At 33.4% G+C, this 27,225-nt stretch overlaps 1 protein-coding gene across 1 annotated transcript in view; it reads right to left on the reverse strand.

The window, feature by feature from the left end:
• LOC130897133 (uncharacterized) overlaps positions 1-13,395 on the reverse strand; it is a 131,296-nt gene extending 117,901 nt beyond the window's left edge. Inside the window, exons 1-2 of the mRNA XM_057805761.1 lie at positions 13,220-13,395; positions 6,576-6,719 (exon numbers count right to left, since the gene is read on the reverse strand). Of these exons, the coding sequence (XP_057661744.1) occupies positions 6,576-6,648 (73 nt within the window). The 5' untranslated portion in view covers positions 6,649-6,719; positions 13,220-13,395. The remainder of the gene's footprint in view (positions 1-6,575; positions 6,720-13,219) is intronic.
• Positions 13,396-27,225: the final 13,830 nt, after the last annotated feature.

Consider the following 27,225-nt stretch of genomic DNA (forward strand, 5'->3'; position numbering starts at 1 on the left):
TTGAACATTTAGGTCGTCACTCGCGAGGTACCTTAAGTTATATTTCCATTTTAACTTCCATAACGCAGTTTCCCGGTGATAGCATAAGAATATTGACATAATAATTGGAACTATTATTAATAGAATAAGGAAATACAATTTTGAGGAGTCAAAAAATGTTGAAATCCGTTCAGTGAACCCGGAGTAATTTATGTTTAAAGGAAAATGCTTAAAATTTACACATTTCTTAAGATATCTCGTAATACGAAAAAGATATCGACATGCGGTTTTCGCTATAATGTTGTTAATTTGGTCTACTTTTATATTCATTAATTAAAACTGCATGTTTCTATTTAACATTTTAGCTAGATTTAAAAAATAAATAAATAGCGCCCTCTAGCGTATACGTTACTCATTATGTTGCTTCGAAATTATAACTTTTACATTGGTAGAAAGGAGCTCTCTTCAAAAAGACTAAGTTTGCATAGATAGGTTAAGTAGAACTGGACTTACGGGCGTTTTTTCATAATAAAGTTCCCGCTTCCCCCCACCTCTTATTTGAAGAGATAGACTAAAAGTCCTTGAATCAAATATACGCTGAATTTCTTGAAGAATACGATAATCATAGTTTAAATACATCTTAATTAGGCAAAATTTGTAAATTATTCATTTTATAATGTCTGGTATTCGATTACGCCCTCTAGCGGTAGACCTACAACTCTGTAAATACTTTCCAGATTTTTCTCGAAGTCACTTTTGCTATAATTTTTTTTTTCTGTAAGCTGTACTATAAACGGTTCCCGAGATATGGCCGAGAGCCATTCTTATTGGGACACCCGGTACATTCGATTGAGGGTGCTCCAAACTTTACTGCCATAATTGCATGAATTATGATTTATTTTAGATTATACCTTGAGAAATTTTTCTGGTCACTCATTTATACTTCTACTAATCTAATCTATTCTTGAACATGTTTGTTCGATAAGTTTTATGATTCAATATAAAAACACGATTTTATTAATTGAAAAAGGTTTAATTATTCTATAACTACAATGGAATTCGTGTTAATGTTGTTGTACTTTTTGAACTTCACCCCGAAATTTTGATAAGAATCATTTTCTCGCATAAACTTTTCAAATGTTAGAACAATAAATAGTCAAATGAAGTCAACTCTAGTTATAAAATTTTTTTAAGAATGATTTTTAACAGTGATTCTAACAATCTGAACTCATTGCGTTAATTGTTTTACTTGTGCGATTTATGGGCCCTAACTCGCATTGGAAAAAAAACTATTTCTTAGCCTCTTCTTTTGATTCAGGACCATAGTGGTAGACCTAATTTTATGCTACGATTATAAAGTGATGCCCAATTTTTCTGCCCGTTCTAAAATGCATTTTTTGGCATTTTCAACTTTTATGTATGTTCGAAAGAATTCATGACCTTCTATATAAACATACATCAATGTATGCAGAAAACAAAATTTTTACATTTAAAAAATACCAAGTTTGTGACCAATCTGAAAAACATTGCACTAAAAATTTTTTTAAATACACCACTGACTTTTATGTCAAAATATCTATTATAAGCAGTTCATTTTCCTATTTTAAACACCCGAGGAATAAGAGCATCTCCAAAAGCGAAAATTTTTGTCTTCTCCTTGTGTTTTAGGGACAAAAAGTCGTTGGAATATTTTTGATTATAAAATTAAAAGTTCTACAAAAAAGTGATACAGGTTGCGAATACCGCATATCTACCTATATCTCTAAAAATATCTGAGCAGTCTCAACCAAAATGGGACACAGTGTAGACCCACTACCACCAGGCAATACGAAGTATTTAAATGGCAGAAATTGGAACTAGAAAATTATGAACGACGGTTTGAACACCTAGGGCACCGCTAATTATATAGTTTAATTATTTCAGTTTTTAATTGTTAGATTTGTTACATGACTTATTTAATGAGTTGTCCCCATTACTAGAAATATCTGCTTCACATTTAGATAACGACAACTAGCATTATTAATTAAATTAATATAACAACAGTTTAAATTACTGCAGTTAGGCCAATGTAAGAACTTCCATCCAAAATAAATTTCCATTTGGGTGAACCAGCCTAAAAGAAATTTGCAGAGAAATTCTAGCAGTTTACACATTTATCAAGATATCTCGTGGCAAAAAAAAAGAAATCGACATGCGTTTTGATATGAATTAAGTTTCACCCCCGTATAATGTTACAGAAATATTGGAAAAATCACCCTGGTTAGTTCTATGGAGGTGTCTTTAAATTAAAGAATTTCAAGTTTCTATATTTACTGAATTAAGGGTTATACGTCGGAAAGGGGTGGACTAAGGTAATTTGTCATGTCTTAATTTCAAACAAGCGACCACTTCCTGAATTATGTCGTATGAATTTAGAAACGCCCTGTATATTACTGGACAGAAGTTCTCCAAAACAACATCAAGTTTAGAAAAATTGACTACGGAGAACCGGACTCCCAGCCATTTTTTTCATAACAAGATTCATACTCTCCCTCACCTCTTATTTGAAGAGATAGATTGTGAAATGGAAATTGCACAGAATTTATTGAATAATTCGATTATCGTATATAATGTGCCACTTAATTGGGTAAACTTCAAAAAAAATTGCTTTTTTCATGTTATATTTCCGAATACGCACTCTAGTGGTAGGCCTAAGATTCTGGAAATAATTTCTACGTGTTTATTTTTTCTCCTTGAAGCTGTGATATAATCTGTTGGGATCGTTAATATTTGAAACCAGAAAAAATAATAGTAGGATGAAACCCATTGGAAAAGGAGGAGAATGCGATAAAAATAGAAGAATAAACATTTAGGTCGAGAAGGAAAAAGGGGTGAGTTTTTAAAGATAAAAAATAGTAAAAAAATCTTGATTTCCGGCAAAACTTCAAGTCTTATGGAAAAAAATTCAAATAGCAAAGTGTTGTGGGTAATAATAATCTAAGAACTTTTGTATCCACAGTTTTTTCACATTATCTCAAAATTCATGTGAAAAATCAAAAAATCAAGTTTTTCGTTTGTAATGTTTATCTTTTTTTTTCACGAAATTTAGAGGGAAGTTACATTTTTTTGTTTCAAATATACGGTAATTCATTTGAATTGAAATATTTATTTCTTTACATTCTTTTGACATAATATTGTAAAAGCACCCTAATTTTGGAACGAAATTTCTCCCGTCAAAATATCAGCTTTTTTAAATGTTTAAATCGATGAGATTTTTATCAATTGAAATCTCTACTTCCTCTTGGTGTGAAAAAATATTACCTTTATCATGGTAAATTTTCTCAGAAAATACAGAAATAAGACAAAAAAACTCACATTCGAAATTTTTTTTAATCATTTTAATCAATTTTCTATTATTCATTGAATTTTCTTACTATTATTACAAGAAAAACGTGAAATTCCATATTACATAAACATAACTAATTGGAATGTAAAATTTTGATAAATATCTAAAAATTGTACATAAATAAATTTTACGATGCGAATTTTTTTCTTCTTTTTTGCCTTTTCAGAGAAAGTTTACCATGGTTTTTACACCATCAAAAAGTAGAGATTTTAAAATCTCACCGACTTGAATTAATTAAAAGTGGCTGATGTTTTGACGGGAGAATTTTCGTTCGAAAATTAGAGTCTTTTTCGATATTATGTCAAAACAACGTGAAAAAATAAATATTCCAATTCGAATGAATTAGAATATATTTGAAATATAAAAAGATAAGTTTTCATTAAATTTCGTGAAAAAAAATTTGTAAAAGATAAAAATTAAAAGGCAAAATCTTGAATCTTTTTGAATTTTTAACATAAATTTAGGAGTTACGTGAAAAAAGTGAGAATAAAAAGTTGTAGATCTTCTCATTACCTACAACTTGCTATTTGGCTTTTTTATACAGGGTGATTCATTAAGAATGTCCAATCTCTGAACTGTAGATTCTAGACCTCAAAATATGATGATTCTGCTCAACATGCCTTATGCAAATATTGCTAGTTTCCGAGATACGGGGTGTTCAAAGTTTAAATTTCTCTTTGAAAATTGGCAATTTACGTTTTTTGGCATGAGGAATCATAATTTACAATCTAATTTAACATTGCTAATAGTGGGAGCTAGCTACACTTGTTTGTGTTAATTAAATCAAATTAAACTTTTTTTGGGCTAAACTTACAACTAAAATAATAAAAAAATATTAAAAAGCGTTAAATTCTACAAAAAAGTTACTCATGTTTGATTCATGTAACTCAATCGGTTATCGAGTTATTTTCTTCTAAAAAGATCAATAAATTTTAATTTTTTCATAAAAAAATTTTATTACTCCTTAAATATGGAACAATAACAAATTTGTAAACAAAAATAAAAAACTTTACTTCATGATCCGCTTTTGTAAAGATGTCTCAATATCAAAATCACATTCGTGAATTAAGCCAATTACAAACTGTAGTGAAATCTTTACAACCGCTTAGGTGAAACGGGGTCTTTACGCTCTAAAACTGAGCACGGTGCTACAAAAAAATCACTGCCGATGAAGAAGATGAAATTTTAATTTGTGTTACGGAGAATCCAGATATCGGTACTCGCCGATTAAGTCTGCAAACAGGTATAAGCCAATCATCTATTTTTATAATACTGAAGAGGGAAAAATTGCATCCATATCATTACACTCCTGTTCAGAATTTATTACCTTAAGGTTTACCTAATCGTCTACAATTTGCCCATTTCTTACAAGATAAACAAAATGTTAACCCAAATTTTCTGAATACAATTCTTTTTACTGATGAGGCAATATTTACCAGACGAGGAATATTTAATTATAAAAATAATCATTTGTGGGATTCTGGAAATCCACATGCTATTAGGGAAACACATTTTCAGCACGAGTTTAAGGTTAACATTTGGTGTGGTGTAATATGTGGGTATTTAATAGGTCCTTTTGACCTGCCAACCAATTTAAATGGACCTCTTTATTTAGATTTTCTTCAAGAACATTTACACGAATTACTAGAGGATATACCTCTCGCTTTAAGATAAAATATGTGGTTTTTGCACGACGGAGCACCACCACATTATTCTTTACAAGATCGTCAATACTTAAACGAACAGTTTCCGCATCGATGGATTGGTCGTGGAAGTGAATTTGCTTGGCCACCAAGAGGCCCTGATTTAAATCCTTTGGATTTTTCAATTTGGTCGCAAATGAAGACATTAGTTTACAAAGAAAAAATTACTTTTCTTCCACAACTACGACGGAAATAGAAGCAGCCGCGGATGTAATTAAAAATAATAGACAAGGATTATTTGATATTAAGAGATCTTTACGAAAGCGTAAAGTGTATTGAAGTATTGAAGTTTTTTATTTTTGTTCACAAATTTGTTATTGTTACATATTTAAGGAATAATAAAATTTTTTTATGAAAAAATTAAAATTTATTGAACTTTTCATAAGCAAATAACTCGATAACTGATTAAGTTACACAAATCAAAGAAGAGTAACTTTGTTTGTAGAATTCAAAGCTTTTTAATATTTTTTTAGTTGTAAGTTTAGCCCAAAAAAAGTTTACTTTGATTTAATTAACACAAACAAGTGTAACTAGCGCCCTCTATTAGCAATGTTAAATTAGAGTGCAAATTATGATTCCTCATGCCAAAAAACTTAAATTGCCAATTTTCAAAGAGAAATTTAAACTTTGAATACCCCGTATCTCGGAAACTAGCAATATTTGCATAAGGCATGTTGAGCAGAATCATCATGTTTTGAGGTCTAGAATCTACAGTTCAGAGATTGGACATTCTTAATGAATCGCCCTGTATAGGACTTGTAGTTTTGCCGGAAATCAAGATAAACCGATTTTCACCCCTAAGAACTCACCCCCCCTTGCCGACCTCAGATAACCCTTAAATTATTTTTCCTTCCATTTTATCATTGTCTCCTCCTTCTTTTCCAATAGGTTTCATCCTACTATTATTTTTTTCACTCTTCATTGCTTTTACCCTGGTCTAATAATATATTCGTGATTAAATTTTTGAAAGTCCGTTTGATAATACATCTTAATTACCTTATATTTGTTAGATAATAATTTGTATATGTTATAAACTTTCATAAAAATATATGGAAGCTATTTTTCTCCTAATATGACTTTGACTAAATTATTATATTCTATACATGTACACTGACATATTAAGACACGTATTTTTTCAGTTCAGAAAAGGCTTACAGAAGAAACATGTTCCACATTTCCAGAAATTCTTTCCCATTACTTCAGATACCTACTTTGTCATATAATGAATATTTTATAACTAGCGTTCTTTTTGCATGAATGAAAATGAGACCAGAATGTCCTAATGAAGTTAAATATTCACATCATGTATGTTATTTTTACGATCTTTGCATTTTAACAAACATGCCCTGAGTAATTTATAGCAGTTTATTCGAAGACACTTTGTTCGTTTCAACAATAACTTCAGAGTTTTATTCAAAAATTTTAATCAGAAAATCGATGGCTTCAACTCCATGTTGATCACGCTAATGGCCGTCTTTCTAACAAAAACCGATATAATGGAAACTTACCTGGAACTGTAATTGTAGCATCCTCTTGCTTTGTTGAATAAATTGCTGTAAAAATCGGGAGAGTCGTAGTCATTACGAATTCTCTATCAAAATCGATTGCAATTATATTTCTTCATAAATGACTCCGAAAATTGTTTGAATTATCTGAAAAGAAGTTGAAATTATATTATTTCGAGACGATTTAATAGGTTCTCCAAAACATGTTTTTGTTTAGAATCAGAGAAGTACGTTCTCGAGCTCCTCGGGATGTATAAACAAATAATATCAGAGTTTCTCAAATTTCTCTCTCTAAAACTCTATCAACTTGTTATAGACTAGGAACTTTAGCTAAAAACCACTAAAAGCTGAAAAAAAAGCCGTGAGCTCCATCACGAAAGTCGAATTTTTCGTCGAATGAAGAATTTAACTAATACACAAACAAATCTCTCCATGAAATGAATTTCTTGGAAATGATATCAATTCTCAATCTTATTTCTTTATATGGAAAATTTGCTATTCCTCAATAACTTTTCATTTCACAAGTTAACTCTCTCTCTCGAATGAAAATTCATAATTTCAATAGACCCGGTGGTCTCGAACCCTCTTGTTCAATTCCAATTGGCAACAAAGAAAAAATTGTCATAATGACAAGAAACTTCGAAAATGGGAGGTAAAAAAAATCACCCTAGCAACGATCATACTCGTATTATTCATTAAATAGGAGGCGGTCCAGTTCAACAATTAAAACGATCAAAATGATTTCTGGCGTTTTGTGCTAGAAGAACTGAAGAAGAAAACTTTGAACTCGAGAAAGACAATTCTTCAACATTACCCCTACTTGCATGCGAAGTTCGAACCCTCTAGTTAAACTTTTTCTTGCCAAAAAATAAGAAAATATAACAAAAATGACCATAAAATGGAGAGGGGTGGAGATGGAAAGTTTCGACCTTAGACAGGAAATCATCTCGCAACTAATTGAACCTACATGTGAAATTTCATTTTTCAGTCGCTTTTCGTTTGACCTGCAGAGGTGAGCAAAGGTCAAAAACCACTTTTTTGCACTGAGACCCCTCGAAATATTCATTTGTTTTCAACCAAACTCTAATAACATCAATCCGCCGCCAAAAAAGCCATGTATGCTAATTTTGAACCAAATCTGACCCATAGCAATTGCTCGAGAGACGAAAATAAGAATTGTAGCTTAAACAGATATATAGATATATATATAAACTACAGACATTCGAAAAACCATCATAATCATGTTCAGGAGGTCTCAAAACATGGGAAAAATGATGTGCCCCCCATTTTTCTTCTAGTAATGCCTACCGTAACAGTCTAATTTTTCCTTGAAAAATTCGACTAAAAATGGTCTAATCGCAAATATTTGTTCATATTTTCATGCTCTTTCAGAAAATCACAAACTTTTTTGCGTCAAAACTGGATTTCGATAGACAATCACTTCTGATCGGTTATCATCAGTAGATGTTTTTTGATCAGGTAGTTGACATTATAAACCCAATATGAACGACTGTAGAGATATTCCCGACCCGGAAAGCGACAGGTACGTGTATAGAGGTGTCAAAATATTTGAAAATTTCTTCAATTTCTCATTTCTTAAACCTTTTGATATATTAATATATCTAAATATTCTTAATTTTAGGTTTCTAAACGTCAAAATTTTTCTTTCTTTTTAAAACTATCAAAACAAAACTAATTTTAAAACTGAAGAGACCCAGAATCAAGAACATTTCGAAGAATTAATCTTTGAAAATTGTGCTTTTTTAAGTTTTCTGACCAAACGTGTACATTTTTGTTTCTGGTCTTCTGCAGTTGGAGTCTTATGCATCCTCTAACATCATGAGAGTACGTCGCGTGGGTATTTATGTCTAATGCTGTCAACATTTTTTGAGAAAACTATAAATAACATTATATTTTCATGATACCTAAAAAAATGTCTTGAGGATATGCTGGGGTCGTTGAATGTTCACTGATACAAAAAAAGTGGGGAGAAAAGAGAGATAGTGTGAGAGAGAGAGAGGCCTACGTAGGCAATTTGATCTCCCAGAGCTGAAGAGCTTACAAATACGTTTTAAAATCGCGAGACAACTGTTACTACATGTTTGCTGCTTTGCTATCTTTCGTGATATATGCGGTGTGTCGCTCACTCTGCACCGAGGTCAGCGCATCATTCCATTGTTGTTTCTACTCCAAGCAGTGCGAAGCAAGGGGAGCAGAGGAAGTGGTAGAAGATCTTGGCGCGAGGCCCCGAGGACAAGTGACCACATCACTGCCATTTTTCGTTTGTGTTTTTTCTGTAATTGCTGTGCTGTGATACCCCATGGATTTAACACCTTAGTAAAAATAAGCCTTTCAAAGAAAGGTGGACCCTTGAATCGTCTTAAATTTGAGGAATCAATATTACTTTATGACTACTGTGGGAAGATGTAGACACATGGACTTGGTGACTAAATGCCTTTTTTTTCTATAATCACGAATGCAGTTTTTATCTTTTTTTATTCTCTGTTTTGTTAAGGAAGATATATGAGTGTAATTTGTGGATAGGGAAAATATTTTGCATAATTTCTCCGCTATTTCTGTTTTCATGGTACTTGGCAAAAAGAAAAAATCTTAATGCCGTGAAGCGATATTCTAGCGGACCCATTTTAAATTGCAAGACTCATTTTCTATGTTGTGGAAGTATTTCTGACCAACAAAGCCGCACTGGGCGGTTTATTTTGAAAACTGACACATCACTCAGTAATGTGAAAAAAGCAGAAAAGAGAGAGATGACTGTGGCATCGCCGTCAAGGCTAAGATCAGTAGTGGACCAACTACACCGGAGTGGACTGTTTCAACTCGAAGAAAGTGACAGCGGAAGAAGATGAAAAAAATCCTGAGAATCCCCCTTCTTGATTTATTGCCAAGCGTCAAGGGTTGTTGTGTGGGAAAATAGTACCACTAAATATAGATACCGAAAGAAACATCGGTAAGGACTTCTTTTTTAACTTTCGGAACGATCAAGTTTGTGCTATTTAACTTGCTTAGAAAATTTTATTTTAAAATTATATAAATAAAATGAATAAAAGATTATATCGGTTTATGGCAATTTGCCAATAGTCTGCACTTGTCACGAACAATGTTGACAACACTAGTCATAAATAACCATGCATCATAGGGAAAACTGGTGTACCTTGGACCTTGAAACCATTTAAAGACAATTAACTTTAAATTTGCTGTGTCCAATAAAAAAAATATCCAGTTACATGGAATGCAGAGCAAATTGCTGGTGAGGAGTGGATAAACGACTTTTAAAAAGGCGTCAAAACACTTTATCAATTCGAAAACCAGAATCAACAAGTCTAAGCAGATCGACAAGTTTTAATAGAGTTGTGTAAAATGTATAAAAATTTTTTGACAACATAAAAGATGTTCACAGCAGATTTGGAACAATTCCTCCAAACCGAATTTGGGATTTAGATGAAACGAGTGTAATCACTGTCAATCGCAGTCGAAAATAGTTGCACCAAAAGAATTAAGCAACTAGGAACTTCAACATCAGCCGAAAGCTCTTGTGAGTATGATAGTAGCAGTTAATACTACTGGTAACTATATTCCGTCAATGCTGATATTCTCCAGAGTTTTTTCAAAGACATAATGCTGTTTGGCGCACCTCCTGGAACAATCGGAGCTGCAGGTCAAATGAACAACGGTTATTATTCTTGGACAATCACGATTCACATTTGACCATTGAATCAATCGAAAAAGCTTCGGATGCTGGAATCACCGCGATAACATTTCTACCCCTACATCAAACAAGCTCCAGCCACTCGATTTAACTATATATTGTCCTCTTAAAACATTTTACTCCCATGGTATAGAGTCTTGGTTGTTTAGTAATGGAGGAAAAACGTTTGACATTTACTCAGTAACAGAGTATCTGAGAACAGCTATTCCTCGAGCTTTCACGCCCAGCAATATTTCAAGTGGCTTTAGATCTTCCGGTATATATCCACTGGACAGCGAAATATTTTCAGATCAAGATTTTACGGGTACCCATGTAACGAATCGCTATTTGGAAAATAACGTACTACAGCTTAATCTTCCTACTAAGAGAGTCTTTAGCTTTGAAAGAGAAGAAACAACAGATGATTCAAGAGCTGGGTCATCAGGCATAAAGACCCTACTATTGACACCTTAAAATCTAAATGGAGAAACCCTCGAAACAGAAAGACAGGAAGGGAGAACGACTGGAAAACAATGATAGCAACCGACACCCCAGAGAAGAATGAAATCAGAAGAAACCTCAGCAAAAAAATAAAATCGGTAACGAAAGACCTAAATTTGGTAAAAATTCAACTCCAAAAGTTTCGCCATTCTAAAAAATTAAATAAAACTTGAAAAAAACGGAAATATCAAGCAGTGGAGACCTCTTCCGAAAGTGAAAATAGCGTTGCCTATGTGTCAAAAGATGACGAAGATAGTGCAGATAAAGAGTGCTACTTTTGCGGAAATTCAACGAATGCTGATAAATGTGGTGAAAAATGAGTCGCTGCATTAATTGTGGTCGTTGGGCCAAGTGAAAGATCTATGAGTGTGAATATGGTCAAAAAAAAAAAAAAGATTTCTATTATTTAAATGCAGAATTTTCATAAAAGAAGAAACTTTGTGTTGTTTTTGAGTTTTTACAATTTTTTCATAAATTCTTAATGAACTTATGTTTTAAATGTTATTTTGTTATTTTTATTACTGTCCGATTCAAGGTGCAAGAACGCAATGTAAGCAATACAAAGTTTGTGCTACTCACTCTTAATGCATAACTGTTTTTAAAATTCAATTTGCGAATTTGATATATAAATGGACACAAATTGAAAGGCCCAAATTTTTGCAATAATTATTTAAATTTTTTCTGTGTGGAAATTTCAAAAAAGTGTTTCAAGGTACAACAGTCTTCCCTAATCTCGTGATATTAGAGATTGCATACGACTCCAATTGCAGAATACCAGAGAGAAAATGTACCCGTGTGGCCAGCAAACTCAAAAGAGCACAATTTCCAAATATTTTGGCACCACCATACACGTACCTCTCGCTTTTTGGGCCGGGAACGTTCCCGCAGTCGTCCATCTTAGTTACGTCATATAAATTACCTGATCTAGATACACCTACTGATGATAACCGGTCAGACAACTCCAGAAAAAAACTCTGTTGTGAGATTTTTCTAATTTTGTGCATTTCTGATAGAGCATGAAGTGAAGATGACAATGGAAGTGATATTGAAGTTAAATCTATTTCTAATGATTCCGATGATTTATCCCTTCCAGAACATACTTGACATTCGAGGACAATTAAGGAATTGAATCAAAGAATCGCATTAGAGATTCACAAATATCAAGATCAAAAACAACACTTCTTGGATCTCGCGTACAACAGTGGAATTCATAGATACCAGATACGAAAGTTACTTGAAACCAGAAGAACGGCTTTCGAATTTTTAAAAGGGATTGCTTTTAATGTAATTACATCTCAGAACTTTTTGAAGCAATGAATCAGGATGGCGTTTATTCGTTGATTCTGTGAAGTACAGTCTGAAAGTTGTTTTATTGCACAACAGGAATAGAAAACCATTTACACCATTGGGTAATGTAGTAAATATGAATCAATGTATACCTGCATTGATAAAATTGATAAAGTATGAAGAACATCAATGGACAGTATACAACGACCTCAAAGTCGTTTGGTTATTGCTTTTACAAGGTTGATTTACCAAATGCTCTTGTTTCCTTTGTCTGTGGGATAGCGGAGGCAGAAAGCACCATTATGATAAAAAAGAATGGTCTATTCGAAAAAAGTATAGTAAGTAATGTAAGTTGTTTGTAGATCTCAAAAACTTTGGTTCACCCTATTTCACATCAAACTTTTTGAAGGAGATAAACACGAATAGTGATGCGTTCCGGTATTAACAAAAAATATTTCCAAATATTATAAAAGAAAAAAAAGGGAAGATTTTTTTGACCCACGGATACACAAAGTGATAAAAGGTTCCCAGTGTGGGGTTTGAAGTTATTTATGTGCCAGTTGAAAAGCTGCTTGGAGGTCAGTTTTTAAGAGATAGGAGTGAATATGACATTGAAGATTCATTTTCTAATCTCACATTTCCCTGACAACTTAGGAGTTATGAATGATGAACAGAGGTAGCGTTTTCATCATGATTTTTAAAGATTTTTTAAGGGATTCTGGGATGAAAATATATTGGGGTATTACTGTCGGTCTGAAACGAGGGAACTTGACCCAAACAACTATAAAAATGTGGCCAAAATTTGTCATTGTTAATTATTTTAAATATTGTTTATATTAAGTTTACCGAGTTTTATAGGTAAAAAATTATTTCCTGGCGTTTTTATGAATAAATAATAACTTTCAGCTGAGGTATAAGAATATAAGAATCGTGTTAACTAGTTATATCTCACTTATTTCTGTTTTTATCCAAAATTAAATGGTTTTTTTTCCAACAATCATCACTACTACTCACAAATATCAGTGAAACTCACTCGGTTCAATTAAAGAAAACGATTTACATTCGATAAACTATAACAGATGGCATAGTTTTAGAATCAACATGTATTCAAACTCGTAAAAGACAAAAGAGTTCATAATTAAGTGATACTTACCTGCTTTTTAAAAAGCAAACGCCAGCACATAAAACCGACCTATTACCAATCTTCTTTTTTAACCCATCTTTGCACATGTACTTGAAACCCACTTCTTGTGAAGTTGAAAGAAAAAGGGATAAAACCGACGTTAAAAGCAAGGGGTTGTTTTGCGCGACACACCTCGCCGGTACTGTGAGAGATGCTGCGAAATAATTTCGCGTTTCGTGCGGCGTCGCAATTCACCATTGATTACAGAGCGGGGATACAGGAATGGAGTCAGGAATAAATGTGGCGCGGTTGGTGGGATAATTTTAACAAAGAAACATAATTACTCTGTTTTAATTTCATAAAGTTTTGTGTCATTGTAACATAACCAAAATACCATATTCCCAATTTATTGGACACAAAAAAATATATTCAAATATTAATAAAAAATATAGGAGGTTAGCTGAAAGGTATCCTAATTTTCTTAAACATGATTGAACCCGTCGATTTCTATCTCCAATTACCATTTTTATCATTCAATTACAAGCATACAGTAGGGAAGTCCTAAATAAGATAGGGTAGATTTTTATTTATTTTCTAGGGGGCACCTTGTCATTTTGATCTATTCTGTGAAAAAAACTTGTTGTAAAGAATAGTTATAATTCTTACAGTCATATACCCGGCCATCAATAAAAAATATTGTCGGGATTTCTTTTTCAAGCTTTTGTTGAAAAAGGACACACGCTTCCTATAAATTCCTTTATTTGCTGAGGTCGTATGAAAACTCATACACTTGACTACATCTGCAATTCCCCATAATTCCAGAGTATCGCTAATGGTACTGTCGAAGGTACGTTAGCTGAAAACTCACTTTTCAGATTTTTGGTCCTTTCGTGTCTACTCTGAATTCTATAGCGCCAACTAGATGATTCGTTGACAATAAATGTGGATGAATCACATCTTACATTTTTCAATGTATTGGTCGTATATCTGCATATCAATAAAAAATATTTTCAGCATTTCTTTTTTATACTTTTGGTGGAAAAGGACACACGCTCCGTATGAATTCAGTGATTTGCTGAGGTCGTATCAAATCTCATACACTTGACATCTGTGATTCCCCAATACTTCAGAGTATCGCTAATGGTACATGCTATATCTTCTGACTGAAACATGCTCATTGGTGAGTTAGAATTTTCTAGATTCATAAAAACATTAACTAGTCTGGCATCCAATTTTTTCCCCTCCGAAGTATGAAAAATAAGCAAAATGAACCCTGGTCCACTAAAGGCGATCTTTATCTCACGTAAGGAAATTCTCGGATAGTGTATTCTTCAAAAATTACTTGAAACTATTCAGAAAAATTTATCATAAGACAATAAGAGCTGCCAAAGTAATTTATTATAATAGGAGACTCGCCAATTCTCGTAATGTTTCTAAAGAAACATGGTCCATTGTGATATATAAGAAATAACGCTTTTTCATCAAGTATAATCTCTACTTCACCATATAACCTTGGTAATTCCTTTGTGAATACAGCCAAAAATTTATCTCCTTGATGCTTATACCAACTCATACAGTTCCTTCTTTATGCCCATAATTTTAGCAGAGCTTTGCAGTACAATTAATGACATCAAAAATAAATACTCATCTAAAACTGATGGACTTACGTTAAAAATGTTTTCGATTCTGCCCGATTGCACATTAAATCACCTTACCATTTCAATTAACGTTTCATTTCAAAATGGCACTTTTCCCAATTGCTTTAAGGCGACTATAATTATACCTCTGCATAAAAGAGGAGACAAAAATCAAGCGTCGAATTGCATTACTTCCCACGTTATCTAAGTTCATAGAAAGATTTGGGTTTTTAAGTAACAAATGCACGAATGATGCTATATTCTCCCCCGTAAATAATGTCTACTCAAGCATAAACTACTCCACTTCAACAACTTTTTGTGATTGTTCTAAGATAGTTGCACGGCTATTCACTTAGGAACACGGAGTAAGTACGACCTTTACCTACCTGCTCCATGTTCAGAATTAGTTAAGGGCTCAATATTTTACAATGCAAAAAAATGCACCATCACTTGCCAATTGAAATCAAATCAATACCATGTTTTCCCGCATACCATAATTATTTGAGGGCATATTTACTGGAAAGTGCCTTATTCTATGTAAACGACTTCAATTATGCTATGAACTATACTTTATTTAGTTATTTTTATGTTTGTGTTTAGTTTTTAAAAGCTTTTGTCTACAAATTGTAGAAATTTTTTGACAAAAAAGCATTCCTCCATCTCTTATTATAGGCAATGTATCCACCTATTCATATCCTGAAATTTTTATCAAATTTTTCCATCCCAGTGAACTGTCTACGTTAACTAAAATTCACTTTTTGAATTTTCATATCTACTCTAAATTTAATTGAGCCCAATAGATGATTCGTTGACATACAGTTTGGACGGGTCACATTTTAAATTTTTCAATATATTGGTCAATACAACAGCAGCTTTGGCTTTTGCCAAATCAAGACTTGTAGCAGCATTACTGTTCAAAATATTTCCTAAATCTCTTTTCTTCACAGAAGGATCACCAATTGAAATCACCTCATCCCGCATATGATCATCCTCACTTTCAGACCAACTTCGATGTTCACATTAATCTGGAGATTTTTGAGTTTGATTGAATATAGAGCTAGAGCAAGGATACAATAACAAAAGTCACACAACTTTGTTGTTTGCTTGCTTTCCACATTGCAAACTACTGTAAGTAAAATAAATAAATGAAAATCCACGCTGGAGGAGAGAAGGACATAATCAATGCTCGGAAAAAGTGAATGTTTGGACAGGAACTGCAGAAGAACAAATTATAAGACCAATACTTTTGTACGAATAGAGTATGATATTCGGAATAATTAGTGTAGAAGCTGGAAGTTTCATAAGAAATACCTCTAAGGTATATTCCATTTCTTATATAGTTCTAATCTTCCACTATTTAATACTTCAATATACAATGCTTCAATATTGCTGCAGCCACTAATATGAGTTTTGAAATACTGTGAGTTTAAATTGAAAGCAACAAGATTGATATTGGTGTTTTCCACCCAATGAAAAGAGGAACTGAAGGGAATAACTAATTATAAATTTAGATAAAGACAAATTTGGTTACCGATGGCAGCGAAAATGATGAATATTTTGATTTATTTGGTATTGAGAAACTTTCTAACAAAAATGAACCATCTACAAGGAAATAGCTTATATATACAAATCATTTTTTTCTAGAGTTTGATTATATCTGCTAGTTAACCAAGCTTTTTAGCCCTTAACCAGAAAGTTTGGACTTTTAGTACACCATCGGGAAGGTGGCGCCTGAGATACTCCTATTGCTGGGTACTAGGAAAATAACTACATTCCTAGAAAAATATGTAATTTTCAATAAAAACTGATATTCTGCTCTTATTGAAGGACAAGTATATCAAGTTGAAAAAAAAATGTAGCATAATCAATATAACTTAAGAATTTTGATTGATTTCAACAGAAAATTAACACACATTCTTCAAACCGCCTCTAGATAAACAAAATTTGTCCTCTAGTACAAATAAATTTTGCAAATCACTTTATTATAATATAAAAAAAAAACTAAAACAACCCATTAATTGTATTTAGCAGCAAAATTATCTTCCTAGCAACCGCTAATTTTCACAAAATCACACAGAGGCTTTGATCGTTGTAAGCAACTTAAGAACCTGCACTTTATCTGCACATATCTGGTCATTCGATGAACATGACTCACGTTTCTCTAGAGTAATTCGTTCCTCGGAGTACGGATTCACTTGTGGTATCCACTTTATTCTTCTTATAGTATGCTCCTCTACTAATTGATTCGCTAGTTTCTTCGCAAATGGATATTTTTCTTTAACAGTATCTATGTTTTTAAAGGACTGATGCAACGTCAAAAATACGAAAGAATACTGTTAGTAGTCATCGGCGAGTACGACGACTCGTTGCACTTTTGGCACATTTTTCGTCCATTCTGTTAACTTCACCTTAATTGCAGTTATTTATAGTGAGCAATAATTTCAGGCTTTGTATTTCTTCCTGACACCCCGCATTTTCACTTTTACTTTTTAGTTTTCCAAATTTTATGAGGCCATGTTTCCACTTGCAGTGTCCTCTTCCTCGTTTTCTGAAACTTCAGAGGCACTGTCATGTTCGAATTGCGAATACTCATTTTCTAGGATTTCGTCTATACCACTCGGCTTCATCAAACCACTGCATCACATTATGTTCATAATTTATATCATCGAAACCTTATAATTATAATGTAAGAAAACTTACACTAACAGAAAGGTGTCGCCTGATATTGGTTTCAATTTCTATTGTTCGTCCTAATTCCGTTAGAAATTCGAAAGTATGAAATGAGGAAGCTGTACAATCACTTAAGGATCACATGGCGGTCAAATAATTTACAAATTTACGTGCGCAATAGTCTACCAGACACCACCTTTCCGGTTAAGGGTTAATATTCTATAATCAACAAGCAACTATTCATTGATATAAACATTTTTATTTTCAGCTCGCTTCTACCCGCGGCTTTGCTATATTTTATTGCTTGGCAGGAATTAACAATTTTTACAAATTACCAGATACAATGAAGTTTCTCAACCTTGATGTATAGTTTATTGAAGTATTCAGTACCATGTAATACGGACCAATACTTACGCGATCTGCATTTCTGCATTATGAATTCTTCTCACCTGCGATTGATCTAGAGTTTATATCGCTCTTCAATCTGCCTGCTGCGTAGCTTGTCTTACTGAAATAACTCGTACCTGAAGAGGACTTTCAGATGCTCTCAATATACTTTGTCTCAGATCTGCGTGACCGAAGATTCTTGATTTCGTGCAACTTTTGCTGCACGGCCCACGATGAATCTTTGGATATACTATATTTTCATTTAGAAGGAATTTTTAAAGAAAAACAGAATAAGAGTAAGAACTAAAATATTGAATAGCATCTAACCACAAAAATCATACTTAACCTCAAAGATTTAAATGGTTTTATACTGCATTTATAATGACAGAGAAAAATAATAATAAATATAGAGAAATTGAAACAACTAAATCTATAGTCAGATGAATTGGATGTAGACGTGACCGTCGGTAATACAGTGCAACGGAATTACAGTACTCTGGATTGGAACTTCATTACTGAAATGCTAGATGGCGTTGAAGCAACTAGATCTAGAGATTTTTTGACAAATATCTTCCGTAAAGCATATTTTTTATGGAAAGTATTTTATGTTATTTCTAATACTAGACCAGTCATTTTGGATTTTATCTGCGGAAAAATTCCTAGTGATTTGATTTTGCAAATATCTCGCGACCTATTCCTCGAAGGTCAATAGCGTTTTTCATAAACATTGTTCCTAGTAAAATTATCTATAAAACGTTTCGTGCATTTTTTTGTAAAATAGCCGTTTTTGGAGAAAATCATCGAAATCGCAATTTTATCATAAAAATGCACTCTTTTCCTCACCATTTACGAAATAGAATGCAAGGCATGTTTTTTTTAGATTTTTTTATATCTATATAAAAATTATATATTTATATCCCGTGTTTAAGCATGACTGTCCATAAACTTTCTAACACCTCAATCCAATTTTTTGCATCCAGATTTACTGCCACAACCTTTCGTAGAATTACAAAAGATGGAGTTCAGTAGATCATCGTGTGCTCCACCGTTCTGGGTCAATTTCTCTTCCTAGTCAGGTTTCTGTTTAATAATGTACTCGATAAAAATGCTGTTGAGATGTTGAAGAAGTAAGTGGTAATAAAGGAAATTCCTCAGCTGTACTTTGACATGTTAGCTCAGCAAAGCTGCAATATTTGTAATTATCTATAGATTGTTCTGAATTTAGAGCTCCGTATATTGCTAGTAGAAAATATATTCTAGCATTGAGAATGACAGAAGAAATAGAATATTTTTCTTGCAATGTAGAGAGTTGTTGAGGTTATCAGTCGAATATATTTTTGTTTTAACATTGTTTATACCTGTTTTTTTAAATAATGTAGATCGATCAAGTATTTGGAGTACTCATTATGAAAACTATTCAAAAGTAAAAAAACAACTAAAATAACATGTTTAACCCTCAAGAAAGTTTCAACGGAACTGAACACAGTTCGAAAAGCAGTAACAGGTATGAAGGGACGGGTCTCCCAACGATTAAATACGAAACATCTTGCAGTGAAGGTCATTTGGATAAGTTGTAGCAGATATTACCAAGTTCCTAAACCTTTATAATATATGTATATCAAACAGTTTACGCCTTGGTATACAATACCGTACTAGGTGAGTGCATTCTAGTTGCTTTATCTGCGCTCTCCTACGGTTGACTTCACAAAACAAAAGCATGAGACATTTTTTGTATATAATTCTACTAGAAATAATTTTTCACATCCTCATAACAACACCATAATAAATATGTATAAAAAAATTCAGATAACTAGGAAATTTTCAAATATCTAAAATGACTGGACTATACCTCGAAAAATATGTGTACAAAGTTTCATTATGATGAGTTGTTGAGTAGATTTGGCGTGAAAGCGTAACAAACAAACTTACATACACATTTATAATATTAGTAAGGATGACATTCAGTCACCTCTCATTTTCTAATGATACTTCCTGATTTTTTGAATTCTTACCATCCCGCCTCCCCATATCCCTCAAATACTTCCTCATTTTCCCCACTATATAATATAATTTGAGAATAGACGACTTTCAAATTTTTAAATCAGTTTTCTTTTTTCTAATTCTTCGGAAACTACTGTTAAATCACTTCAACATTTTGAGAGGGGATTCAAATTTATGATATTTTTCGCGTGATTTAGACCACCGAAAATTGTGGTTTAGATGGCTTAGATCAGGGGTGCACAGACTACAAATAAAAATCATCATTCGCCCTCAAGTTTCCGCACCTGATATGTATAACAAATTTGGTGTAGAGATTGACAACATGTGTGTGTGTTTCCTTTTCGTATTGTTCTTCTTCTGGGATCACATTGGCTTGTAGCTGTAATGATCCCAGAATGATCTTTCTTTTTTTTGTATTAAGAGAAATAATAATATTGCTGTCATGGGGTGTATAGTGAATAAAAACAGCTGGATAATATTTAATTTCAGATAATATAATTCCAAAACTAACTGAATATAAATTATATTAAAAATGAAATATAACTATATAATATCAAAAACAAACTTAATTAAACATTGTAATTAAACTTATAAAACTAAACTTAATTGTTATGTAACTAAAAGTTCACTTTGATGCATGACACTGCATAGATTTCACGATTCTTTTAATATCTGGCTCCAAATGAGATCGCCACACGTAAAATTGCTTCCAAACTTTAATTGGCTAGGCGGTTCCTATTTTTCGTTTTGTTGAGATTCATGAGAGAAAACGTTTGTTCACATATATAAGTTGAACGAAATAGGCTGCTGCATTTTACTGCGTTTTTTCTCAATTCTTTGTAATTGTTTTTATCAAGGCAACTGTAGAAGTTGAGTAAAATTCCTTCATTAAATTTCTTTTTTAAATTCGCATCATTTTGGATGTCTATTAATTCCAGCTGCATTGACGCGGGTGCATTCTCAGGGGAAATGTTAATAGGGTTGCTGAAAATGTCTAACAGTAGTTCAACTTTTTTGAAATCAGTAAAACGATCATCAAAATATCTATTTTCTCAACATAAGTTTATAAGTTGGGAAATGGGCATAATTAGCTGAATTTATTTGGGACCTGAAAAAACTCAACTTGCATTTGAAAGACGAAACATGAGCGTACAGTTTAGAAATCAGTTGATCCTTACCCTGGATACGCGTGTTTAAGACATTCAAATGACTTGTGATATCGACTAGAAAAGCTACGTCACACAACCAGTCAGGATTGACGAGTTCAGGAACGTCCCTCTTCTCTTCCGCCAGAAATATTTTAATTTCTTCTATCAAATTAAGAAATCTCTTTAGTGTCAATCCACGACTTAACCACCTTACTTCAGTATAAAATAACAGAACACCATATTTATTGTTGTAACAACAACCTTTATCAAGTCTGCAAATCCCAATGTTTTTGCACAGAGGGCCTCTTGATGTATAATGCAATGAAACTGCATTATTTCTTCCGTGTTTATGTTTAGACTTTTCAAATATTCTTTCAACAAAGTTATTATTCCAGATTTGCTTCCAACCATTGAAGGAGCTCCGTCAGTCGTAATTCCACACAATTTTGTTAAATTTAAATCCATTTTAGAGCATTCTTGTAGAAGGGCCGTGAGCATGTCACTTCCTTTTGTTTAACTTGTCAAAGAACTCATAACAATCAGCTCTTCACTGACTTCAAAATCTTGCGTCACACCTCGTAAGGATATTAAAAGTGGAGCAGTGGAACTAATGTCAGTAGATTCGTAAAAATTTTTAGATTTTATACCTAAATGCTGTTCTATATCAGTCGATAAAGCCGTGATCCTTCTTTGAATGATCATCCGATTGAGTTGAATTTTCTCAAACTTTTTGGCCACTTCCGGACACATTTTATGTGCAGCGATATCTAAACAATCTTTAACCAATTCGCCATCTTTAAAGGGCCGACAACTTTTCGCTATTAATCGAGAAATTTCAAAGCTCACTTCAGAAGCAGTCTCAGAATCTTGAACGGGTTTCGTAAACATAGCTGGCTGACCAATTAGTTCCCGTTTCAATGAAGGATTTTTTTAAAATAGAAACCGAATTCTTGCATATTAAACAAACGATGTTGTTATGGGACATAACAAAAAACTATTTCTCCGTCCAAATGTCTTGAAACTATCGATTTTCATCTTTAACCTTGCGTTTTTCACTAGGTCCTGGCTTGTTCATATCGAATTTGATATAATACTCTGGTACGACGGGTGGGCTCCGTTGTATAACTGAACAAAAAAGACAGTAGGTACTTAATACGTTATTAATTTCATACTAATAATGACAAATGTGAAATAAAAAGTAATACATAATGATACCATTTAGATTTCACTCAGAATACTATGAACAGTTTTTAGTAATGTTTATGAAAACTGCGTAATAACATTAGACCTGAGACTGAGACCTGAGAGGCGCGCGCGCACGTCGCTGCCTCGTCTACCTCACCTCGACTACCCCACTTTCGCCCGAATTCACTCGAGCACTAACCGAACAGTTCCGAGCGCAGGTAGTGCAATCTCTGGCAACCTCACACGCAGCGCATAAGGTTGATTCACAATAATTTGTCAACAATCTATGTTTTCCGTATTTGTTTTGCATATTTTTGCCAAAAAAATTCAAGATTTTTTTGTTTCGAAATTATTTAATTCGCTGACGGGCCGCAAGTAAAACGCCCGTTATCAGCAATTAATACAGTCCACTTACATTATTTCAAATCTATACTTTATTTTTTATAAAAAAATATTCAAATTTTTTCTAAGTGTAAAATTTGTATATCGTGAAGAAAACAATATGTTTAATTGAAACTTTTTATTTATTTTTACTAATTTGTTTAAAATAGGAATGAAATCAGTTATACTTTTTACGATTGTTTTGGTGACTTCTGTGTCCTACTCATACTTTTATGTCGATTTTATATCACAGAACTACACCATTTAACCATCATATAAACAAAAATTGACTAAGCCAGTGGTCGGCAACTTTTTGAGTCAGGAGTGCAGAAATTACAATAATAAATCGTTTTTGCGTAAATAAAGATTTCTGGTATAAAAAAACTAATCGCCTATTCATAAGAAAAAATATCTAATTATTCATATATTTGTAGTATGTTACGGTAACAATAAATTAGATTATATACATACCTACATATTTTTGAGAAATTATTAATAGTTACCTATTATTTAATTTGTACTTCAATAGCAACCAATTGGGTGAACAAATTTAATGGGAGGAATGGCTTTGCATGGTCATTCAAGGTAAGGTAATTTCAACTTTACCGAACAAAGTTAATTGTACTTAAAATAAAAACAAAATTGGATAAATTTATCTCATAACTCGTGGTTTAAAGTTTCAAACATGACTCTAAATTTTCTTTTGATAATTGGCTTCTTACATTACTTTTAATTATATACCTGCACTTCAGCTTGCTCGCACGAATACGGCGTCTGGCTATTAAATTAGTTGCGAAAAAGGGTTTTATCATAAAAATTATTCTACATTCGAATGCTCCCCTCCAATATACTTCTCTCTCCTCGCCGCACACCTTTCCATACGTTTTTTCCATTGATCGAAGAAGTGCCTTTAAGAGCTCTGCCCTTTTTTGCTTTACCGCTTCCATCGACTCAATTCAGATCCCTTTCAAAGCAGATTTTATCTTCGGAAACAAACAAAAGTCGCACGGTACCAAATCTGGCGAGTACAGCGGGTGTTCGAGCACTGGAGTGCGCTCACTAGTGGGAAAACCAAAAGCATTTTATATTTATCACTTATTGTACGTGTAAAATGTAAAAAATGCAGAAAAGTGTGAAAAAGTGACTTTTCTACACCATATTCCAGGTTGTAGTAGAGAAAAACATAACCTTTCAAATATATTGATAAAACGAGAAGTCATTATAACGTAAAACCAAAAAAATATTGTATTCGAAAATACGATTTTCGAATACATTTATGTTAATTGTAAATACATTTGAGCCATGGGTGAAATAACGAGGTGAATAAATAATAATAATAAAATATTACTCTGAAATTCGCCCATAAGAAAAATTTGAGCATGTATTAACGCTCCGATTTATTTTCAGATTTGGAAATATTCCTATCAATATAAACAAGAAAAAAGAAGCTGACTCACTCCTAGGAAAGTTTTTTTTTTGCAACAAACCTTTTTTTATATCGGAGTCAGAGTATTTTAGAGATTTCGTGGAAGCTTCGAATACGCCTGCGCCCAACGTAGAAAAGTCGAATAGTGTACAAAATAGCACGTCCCACCAGTGAGTGCGCTTACTGGCCAAATACTGCATCACAGAAAGCGCGTTATGGGCAGGTACGTTGTCCTGGTGCAAAATCCACAAGTTGTTCTTCCACAACTCGGGCTGCTTTTTACGAACTCGTTCTCACTGTGTTGCCAAAGCTGACAATTAGTAAGTCTGGTTGACAGTCTGACCCTCTGGAACCCATTCAGTCATCACGGTACCGTTAATGTCGAAAAAAACGATCAACATTGCCTTTAAGTTTGATTTTCTCTCTCGGCACCCTCTAAAGCGCTTACACAACTCAAAAACACGCGCACGGGATAGAAAATTGTCTCCATAGGCCTCTTGCAACAATTTATAGCACTCACTCGGAGCTTTTTCAATTTAACGAGAAATTTGAGATTGATACGTTGCCCCTGTTTTACGTCACACATGGTTTTCGGGACGAGAAAAAAACACATTGGTTTCAAACCGCTCCTGTAAAATACTATAATAGTGACGGAAACGTGTTTTAGGACGAACATAGACAAAATATTTAGATACCCATGATGTAAAGACTACAAGGTGTGCTCTTCCCGAGGGCTCTTTTTCGACTCGCTCTGCGCATCTCTCAAAAGCCAATGAGAATTCGCTCCCAAATTGGCGCGTCGTTTTGGGATCGAATTCTCATTGGCAGCTTCATAGCTGGTGCGCTATAGCACACTTCTAGTCTTTACATCACGTAGATACCTAACGCACAACTCGTTTTACCCGCCTAGGGCGCCCTCTGGGCGCGCAGTATCGTTATTTAATAGCCAGACCTCGAATGTCAATTCGAAGATAAACAGCAATCCAAATTCCAACTTCTTTACCTCTCTGTAGTAATCTGGACCATGCATCGAATACAAGATTCTCAACCTACAACATTTCTTTTAAAACTGCCCACTTTTGTTGCGTTACGTATATACATTTCTGGACTTCGAACTCTTCTAATTCGATTACTCTCTGAAAATTTTCTATTCTATCAACAACAATATCTCTATATTACTTTAAAAATTGAAATGAATCAATTCACCGTTCTGAATAGCTTCAGCAAAAAGATTTGATTTTCGTTTCCTTCAGAACGGACCAATTCTTTTACCAAAACAAAAACTGGATTTCCAACACCTACACTGAGTCTCCATTTTGCTTAACAATTCTTTAAGCTATCGATAGTATAGTGCTTTTGACAAGATGCCTAACCTAACCAAATTCATTACCTCAACTATTTCCGCCTTAAATGTTTGAACATAAAGCGCTTCTTGGTGTATTTTGCTGGGAAACAGAATTTCATAGTTTATTACGCCTTGAAGAATCGTTGTTGTCTCTTCATTTTTTCTCTAATATTTTTGACTCCATCAGTTGCATTGGAACGATTTTATTTAAATTCATGTCATTGTCTTCAAGGCATTTTCGCACTGCATTCTCTATATCTTTCCCTCTGGTTTTTTCCGAGAGCGGTAGCAATCCTAGAAGCTCTTCTTTTGGACCTTGTAAAGACATATATCTGGCAAAATAGCAACTCGCACCATATCTTTTATCTTGCATAACTCAGCGGTAGCAAGTGATAAGCCAGAAGAAAGTTGAATATCTTCCACCTACCTATATGTTACATTTGAAAACATTTTAGCTATTCTGTAATGTTTTAGCGGATAATCTTTGATATTTTTCTTCTGGTTTGTTCTTGGAATCACGAAGCAGTAAAAGCGAATACAAGTCACCGAGAGATAGAATCGATGCTTAATCATTGTTAATAAATTCAGAGCGATTTGTAATTTTTTTATAAAATCAATAATATTTGTGTTTGGGACTAAAAACCCGCAGACGCACAAAGAGCCGCACGTGGCTCGCGAGTCCCATATTGCCGATGCCTGACCTGCACATTCACGAAATAATAAGTTCGTATTCATATGATCACTTCTAAATATAGAGAATTATTTATAAATCATTCCAACAGACAGAGAACTTCCAAGATAATGTTTACATAACGTTTTCTTAGTTTTCTAAATTGTTTCTCCACAGAAAGAATAATGTTCAATTTTTATTTTTCACACTTAAGTTTATCTTAGCAGCAAAAGCATTACCACTATGACTAGGCTTGATTTGGGTGGCCAATAACTGAAACAGTTTTTTGATTGATTGATAAAGTTAACTATCTATCACATTTATGAAAAATTTCAACAGACACAATATGATATCAACAAGAACGAATAAAGTTACATTGAAAGGCATGAAAAAAAAAATGAATGAAAATCACTCAATCCCCATCCACGTGTTCAAAATTGGACATCTGTATGTATACAATACTTGCTTTTTTTGAAGATAGTCCCGATAGTCCGGCATCGCTCCGGTAAATCCTAAAAATTTTGGTTTTCTCCAAAAGTGTGTCTTTAAAGTAAATAAAAACGCTAAGAGTTATTCGGAAGTTTTCGGGATAGTTCGGGATCATCTGGAAGCGCTCGGTATTCTTCGAAAACATCTAACGTCCGGCTAGTCTCAGCTGTCACAACAAATTCAGGTGCAGTGCAGCTCCGTTAATCAATCACGAAGCGTCTTCGCCATTTTTTTATGTGTTGTTGTTTTTTGTCCTTTCACATCGTAGAAAACGTAACTTTTGAAACTGTCTATAAATAAAATGATTTTTGTTTTAACTGTACAGTGACCATGTTTTCAAAACCTAAGCCTTCGAGCTCAAAAGGAGAGAAACGAAAACACGTAACACTGACTCTCGATCAGAAACTAGAAATCATCAAACGGCTAGAATAGAAATGTTTTTATGAATGAGTTTAATATTGGCTCATCAACTATTAATGACATTAACAAACAAAAAGATGATAGATAGTGGATTAGTGCAGTACGTTCTGAAGGAAAGCCGGTAACAGTACCAATGATTGTTGAGAAGGCGAAGACATTCGGCCAAGGTTTAGTAGTTGCTGAAAGTGAATGTAATTATTCTGATGGTTGGATCAGAAACATCAAATTTCGGCATGGAATTCGAAGACTTGATGTAACTGGAGAAACATTTTCAGCA

Source organism: Diorhabda carinulata, chromosome 8, assembly GCF_026250575.1.
Source record: "Diorhabda carinulata isolate Delta chromosome 8, icDioCari1.1, whole genome shotgun sequence".
Taxonomy (NCBI): domain Eukaryota; kingdom Metazoa; phylum Arthropoda; class Insecta; order Coleoptera; family Chrysomelidae; genus Diorhabda; species Diorhabda carinulata.